Below are 7,543 nucleotides of genomic sequence, written 5' to 3'. Positions count from 1 at the left end.
ATAGTGGTAAGAGAGAGAGCGAGAGTGAGGAAGGTCGAACGCTCTCGGATGTATTATGGAAAAGGGGCTCTTTTTTGACAGTGTCAAGTAGAGCCAACTCTTTATTACACACATCAACAAAAACATTCTCCTCCATACACTCAACGGTAGGGTGGGGGGGGACAGTGGGCTTGGTCACAGCAGGCGCTGCGCCGTCTTCCGTTCTCTCCCCCTCGCCTGTCATAAACGGCGTCTCTTCTGGCCGCCCTTCGGGTGATGCCAGGATGACGCTTTAATGACCTCTCTCGTCGGCACCTCTGGCGCTGCAGGGGGGGCGAGGCCCGCTCCCTTGCTGCTGGAGGCCGCCGTCTGACGCCAAGCTGTAGCGAGAGTAACGGCCGCCCTTCATCATATCCACTTCCGTGTTGGAGGGAATGGGGGGCAGCTTAATCTCCCGCTGTTTAGCAGCCCACTCAATGAGACCTGAGAATTCAGAGCACAGAGAGGCTGTGGCGTCATCATCCAGGGATGTAATGACCTCACAATTTCCCGAAGGAAAAGGGGTGTTAAACATCTGGGTCAGTGTTGAATGAATTGTTCCAATAGAATATTCATTTCTTCCCCAATAGCCCTGTCATCTCCTGAGTCAGCGCCTTCAGATGATGCCTCAGAAGCTGAGACTAACACTGATAGCACATCCTCAAGAGGAATATCCTCCCTAAAAATGCCCAACGCTGCTTCCACTCCTTCAAAAAAGGAGGGCGCAGCTGGCGCATAGTGGGGGATTAATGAGGCCGTCCCTGGCGTGCTGTGTCCCTCGACCCACGAAACATATGTCGGGGGGGGTGACAGCCGCCAAGGGGAACAGCGACATTGAGCTCTGAAAATAGCTTTTGTTAAATACTTACCCTATGGATAAGCTTGGTGTGCTCATTGTAGGATGACGTCGGTGATCTGGAAAATCGACGGCGTTTTCTTCGTCCTGAGTCTTCTCTTCGTCTCTTCTTGGCTTCTTCAGTCTAGTCCAGTCGCTGAAGATAAAGGGAGGCAGATTGAGGGGAGGCATCCCCTCTTATAGGGACACCTGTACTCCTATTGGCTGCAGGTGTGTGCATAATTTTGTCTCAGGCTGATGCTGCCTTAGTGCAGAGGGTAAACCAATAGGAGCAGAGCTCCCCTATGGGGTGGAGCTCCACGATATAGAACTTCACTCAACTTTCTAGAGCAGTGGTCACCAACCGGTCGATCGCGATTGACTGGTCAATCTCCAATGCATTCCTAGTCGATCGCCAACCATTTCTGTAAAAAAAACAACGATAAGGCCTTGTGTTCCTATTTTTTTTAAAATTTGTCTCGGTGTGTTGCAGTAGGTGAACCCGATTCAGATGCCCTATGCGCCGGATAGGCGAACTGTTGCCATTTTGAACTATTTAATGTGTCTGAAGGTAAATACTCTGTCTTCCTGGCGGGCCCAGAGAGCAAATCAAGTGCACTATAGGCCTACCGCTGGCCAATCGGACGGCTCAGATCACCGTGTCGGCAATAATGTAGCAGACATAAAAGAAAGCTACAGCAAAGTTGATACTGTGAGATTTGTAAACGTTTAAAACCATGGCTAGAGATACAGCAAAGAGCTGCTGTTTTTATGAGTGAGTTCATGTTTAAGTTCTTACTCAGCATTGTCAATACTTTGTATTGAGAGACACACAGTAAAAATACAGATAATCCAGACCATAATAGAAATCCATTTCCCATTGTTGCCCGTTTTACACACCCTAACTACTGCAGTATACAATATGTCCGCTTTTTAATGTTTGGGAAACAAAGCCCTGGAGAATTACAGAAAGGGTGGATACTTCAAAGTTATATTAATTACAACCTTTAAGTTAAGAGAGAATTGTCTTTGTGTGGGAAAGGGCACTCCCACTGGGAATAGAGATTCCTCCTCCTCCTCCTCACAGCAAGCCTACCTGAGCACAGACTTCGTCCCAAACACAGCTCACCCGAGAGAACAACAAGAGGTCGAAGAACTTCAAGTAGTCTTTATAACTAACAATGGGAATTTTGTTTGGCTATTAAATAAACACAAATTGACATAATTAAAAGTCAGGCATTCCTAACAAAACATACAACAACATTACAAAGAAAGCTGCAAATCAATAGATCACCAAGTCAGCAAATACCGAATGTTATGCGGAGTGGAACAGGGGAACCCAAGAGCAGACTCAGACGAGGAGACTGGGATGAAGTAACCAAGGTATTTATTGAAACACAGGGGGAAGATGGAGTGCAGGTCAGGGGAAACTGCTGGAAACCAGGTGCGGAGGCTGAGGCTGGAGCGAGGGGGGTTGAGACAGGGTGAGCAGGTCCGGAGGGGAATCCAAGAGAGTAGTAGAGTGGGGAATCCAGGACAGAGTAGCAGGATGACGAGACGTGGGACTGGAGACAGGGACCAGAGTCAGAGCGGGCAGAACTGTAGCGGAGAGGAAAACAGTGTCAGGCAAGGAAAACAGGCACAACAGGATCTGATAGTAACAAACGGCTAGAACCGTAGACTGACTGAGCAGATATTACGATCTGGCAGTGTGGAAGTGGCAGGACTGAGTATTTGTAGAGGTCTTGTTTATGGAACAGGTTGCAGGAGCAGATGTGACACCGAAGCAGGTTTGATTAGGGATAGAACGAGGTTCCTTCTGAACAAATTAACTCTGTGTACATTTTGGATTGTATTTCAATAATCATTTTGTTTTCGGTCTACTGATACAGCAGATGCAGGGAGGCATATCTATCCCAGGTTCTGGAGTGTGTATAGCTCCACATATTTAATCAGGTCTTGTGGTTGAACATAGATTCAATTTGAATTATTTTGTGACTTGCATTTGTCAAGAGACACTGTTATTTCTTATTACTTTCAGCTCATAGTGAAGCAATTGGCCTCAACATTTGCTGGAGATGTTAATTTCCTTCTCATTTTTCTTTCTCCATTTCTTCTTTGGGCGGCCAACCTTCCTTTCCATGGCACCACCTGCTGGATTTACATAGTACTGACATACACTTGTATTCTACTGCCATTATTGTGCAACTCGATCACACAAATAGAACCTGCTATATGATTAATACTATATATTTATTAGAGCATTCTTATAATTAGATTCAATAATCTCAGATGATAACCTTGATTTTAAACGGTCATATGAAATCTACACTGCCTTCAGAGTATTCACACCCCTTGACTTTTTCCACATTTTGTCGTGTTTAGCCTACATTTTAAACTTATTAAATTAAGATGTCAAAGTTACATTATGTTTTTACAAATTTATAAAAAATGAAAAGCTGATGTCTTGAGTCAATAAGTATTCAACCCCTTTGTTTTGGCAAGCCTAAATAAGTTCAGGAGTAGAAATGTACTTATCAAATCACATAATAAGTTGCATGGACTCACTCTGTGTGCAATAATAGTGTTTAACATGATTTTTGAATGACTACCTCATCTCTGTATCCCACACATACAATTATCTGTGAAGTTCCTCAGTTGAGCAGTGAATTTCAAACACAGATTCAACCACAAAGACCAGGGATGTTTTCCAATGCCTCACAAAGGCTTCCTTATGTACAGACTTCCTTCTTTTCACCCTGTCATTTAGATTAGTATTGTTGAGTAACTACAATGTTGTTGATCCATCCTCAGTTTTCTCCTATCACAGCCGTTAAACTCTGTAACTGTTTTATTGGTAGATGGGGAGATAAAAAAAAACAAGACATTGAATATCCCTTTGAGCATGGTGCAGTTATTAATTACACCTTGTATGGTGTATCAATACACCCGGTCACTACAAATATACAGGCGTACTTCCTAACTCAGTTGCTGGAGAGGAAAGAAACCGCTCAGGGATTTCACCATGAGGCCAATGGTGACTTTAAAACAGTTACAGAGTTTAATGGCTGTGATAGGAGAAAACTGAGGATGGATCAACAACATTGTAGTTACTCCACAATACTAACCTAAATGACAGAGTGAAAAGAAGAAAGCCTGTACATACTACAAATATTCCAAAACATGGATCCTGTTTGCAATAAGGCACTTAAGTAAAACTGCTAAAAATGTGGCAAAGAAATTAACTTTGTCTTATGTCCTGAATACAAAGCGTTGTTTGGGGGCAAATCCAACACAACACATCACTGAGTACCACTCTTCATATTTTCAAGCACGATGGTGGCTGCATCATGTAATGGGTATGCTTGTCATTGGCAAGGACAAGGGAGTGTTTTAGGATAAAAATAAACGGAATAGAGCTAAGCACAGGCAAAATCCTAGAGGAAAACCTGGTTCAGTCTGCTTTCCACCAGACACTGGGAGACAAATTCACCTTTCAGCAGGACAATAACCTAAAACACAAGGCCAAATATACACTGGAGTTGCTTACCAAGACAACATTGAATGTTAGTTGACTTAAATCAGCTTGAAAATCTATAGCAAGACTTGAAAATGTCTGTCAGGCAATGGTCAACAACCAACTTCACAGAGCTTGAAGAATTTTTTTAAGAATAATGTGCAAAGCTCTTAGATACTTAAGTAGTAATCACTGCCTCTGATGATTCTAACGTGTATTGACTCAGCGGTGTGAATACTTATGAGATATTTCAGTATTTCATTTTCAATTAATTTGCTAACATTTCTAATAACATGTTTTCACTTTGTCATTATGGGGTATTGTTTGTAGATGGGTGAGATTTTGTATTTATTTAATCCATTTTGAATCCAGGCTTTAACAACAAAATGTAGAATAAGTCAAGGGGTATGAATACTTTCTGAAGGCACTGTATGTACTGTGTAAACATTTATCGAAGACAACCAAATGTCTTAATTCATGGTAAATCTTCCAAATAAACAAAAACAATTTATTAAAAAAAGACCTTTATTGAAGACATTCCTGAATGTCAGCCGCATTTAAGAGTGGTATTCAAAGAACAATAAAAATACCTTGTGACAAACATATGAAAAAATATCCTTTAAAACAAATACAGGAAAAAAACAAATACACTAGCTACCAACCCAGAAATCTGATTTGAGAGTTGCACATCTAAAGATAACTTATTACTTCCATAATGATTTATAATCCTCCAAAGCAGTTACAGGCAAGTGCAGGAATAAAGGCTACTACAACAAAAAAATATAAAAACATAAAATTCAAGACATGTAGTGTTAACTTAAACCAGTTAGGGAGCATTACACCATCCATCTTAAAAACATTAAAATATACACACCCTAACGTGTTCTCGTTGCGTCTGGGTCTGTTCAGAGATGTAAAGTGTGTACAATAGGGTTACATAGCATTAAACAAGAATGTAGGCTCCAACAGCAGGGAGGCTACTCGTCATCATCCTCATCGTCGTCATCCTCCTCATCCTCCTCTTCGTCGTCATCATCAGCAGCTGCGGAGGAGGCCGTATCCACTCTACCATTGGTGCGGTATGAGGCGATATCCTGTGGAACACAACAGAATGATTTATAGAGCCAGACCGATGTATCTGTCAACATACCGTTTTACAGGGGGAAGTTCATTTTTTTCACACTGAATTCTCAAATTGCCATCCAAAAGAGCAATTGTCCAAGAAATATGCTTCAAAATATTGATTTCTTACATTGTGACAATAATGACATCATGAGAATAGCCGCATGAGATTCCCTTTTTTCATCCTATTTATTGAATATCGGTGGAATTGTCTGCACCCATCTTTATTCAAATAAAATGTAATTGCATCGTGATCAGGAAATCAGAAGTTTGTATATCAACTTCAATGACGATTGAATAGAGGATAATCTCAGAAAAGCAGGAATTCCTGTCATCCGGCAAACCCCATCTCTGTAGGTTGTATCAAAGCCCTGCTCACCTTGTCGTATTTCTCCTTCAGCGTGGCTGCCTTCTTCTCATATGGCTTCTTCTCCTCAGCTGCAGAGCTGTTCCACATCACTCCCAGCTTCTTAGCAGTGTCTCCGATGGACAGACCTGGGTGCTCACTCTTTATCTTGGCCCGGAAGTCAGCACAGAAGATGAAGAATGCAGACCTGAGAAACAAAAACAAACAATGTAAATTCACAGGGAAGTTTAATTCACCTCTGTAATGGCTATCCAGTCTATCTGACATGCAAACTCAGTAAATTATGGTACATACGGCGGTCTCTTGGGGGCATTAGGATCCTTGAACCTCTTCTTTTTCTGGCCATTGGGTGGGATGTAGTTCTTCATTTCTCTCTCGTAGCGGACCTTGTCTTGCTTCGCCATGTCTTCAAACTTGCCTTTCTCTTTAGGAGACATGGGCTGGATATAGAGGTATAAATTATTACACATCTACATGGCCACTGCTAGACTGTCCACAAGGTCACTCACGTGTAACAAAACATAGTAACAAAACATACTATGGTGGAAGTAAATCCATAATCATTGTACATATGTACCACAAACATGTCACTTCACAATCATTCACTGGTGTGTAATGCTACCTTCCATCGCTCTGAGCATTTCTTGGAGAACTCAGAGAAGTTCACGCTGGCTTCGGGGTGTTTGTTCTTGTGCTCAGCCCTGCAGGTCTGCACGAAGTAAGCATATGATGACATCTTGCCTCTCGGTTTCCTAGGATCTTTCCCCATGGTGACTAGTGTAGGTCTAGTAGGAGAGGGTGTACAAACAGTTTTAAAAACATAAGGACAAACCCTGCGCTTTGACCACATTAAATGAATGGGGGCTGGGGAGGTACACATTTGTCTCGACCTTTCTTGAAAATTAACATTTGTAAAAGCTAAGAATGGTAACTAGATGCATGACCACTGTAGCTAGTAATGGCAGTTCGCTAGCTTCGAATCCAGCCCCCCTCAACAGCATAGAATTACTAGCTAGCCATCATGGATCCATCCCATTGTTGTGTCGTAGGTAACTAGCCTTGCAGTGTGCTAACCGTTATAGCTAGCTAACTAACGTGTTAGTGTTGCAAAAAACAAAATGAAGACCGAAAATCTGACTCGTATCAAATGGGACAAAACAACAATAACTACGTTACAGCAAAGAAAATCGAGATCTCTGTTAACGTTATTAGCGAATGTCAGCGCAGGTGGACAAGCTTGCTTGTTAGCCACGGCTAGCCAGCTAGCTAGAGCAAAAATAACTCACGTTAGATAGCTAACTAGATGTAATAAAATATAGCTAGTTAGCTATGTATTGCTTCCACGAGTTTTTAAAACCAACTAACGTTATTGAAGCTGTTTTAGGTGGTGCCTGAAAAAATGTGCTGGTTAACGTTAGCGGTTGTTTGCTGCCTTTGTTAGCCCCCATCTACATAGCTAGTTAGCAAGCTATTGAAAACTCAGCAAAATACAATAATTCTTTCATTGCCATGTTCCTATTTCCAATAATTCGCTATATATTTTAGCTAATATTTTTGGTGTAAATACATACCCTCAATTAGCTAGCCAGCTAACGTTATGCCTCAACAAACAACAATGGGACGATGATTAATATTCTGCCAGCAGCACAAACAATAACGTCACTTACGTATGGTAATGATGAAT

At 41.8% G+C, this 7,543-nt stretch overlaps 1 protein-coding gene across 1 annotated transcript; it reads right to left on the bottom strand.

The window, feature by feature from the left end:
- Window positions 1-4,702: 4,702 nt before the first annotated feature.
- LOC311102267 (high mobility group protein B1-like) lies at window positions 4,703-7,543 on the bottom strand. Its single transcript, XM_084143547.1, has 5 exons — window positions 7,431-7,543; window positions 6,482-6,644; window positions 6,154-6,299; window positions 5,872-6,046; window positions 4,703-5,464 (listed from the first exon to the last, which is right to left on the bottom strand). Exons 2-5 carry the CDS (start codon window positions 6,626-6,628, stop codon window positions 5,348-5,350), a joined length of 585 nt encoding a protein of 194 aa, XP_083999673.1. The 5' UTR covers window positions 6,629-6,644; window positions 7,431-7,543; the 3' UTR covers window positions 4,703-5,347.

The sequence above is a fragment of the Coregonus lavaretus genome (assembly GCF_964263955.1).
Source record: "Coregonus lavaretus genome assembly, chromosome: 26".
Taxonomy (NCBI): domain Eukaryota; kingdom Metazoa; phylum Chordata; class Actinopteri; order Salmoniformes; family Salmonidae; genus Coregonus; species Coregonus lavaretus.
The sequence above is the reverse complement of the archived record's forward strand: the minus strand, read 5'-3'. Positions and strand labels throughout refer to the sequence as shown.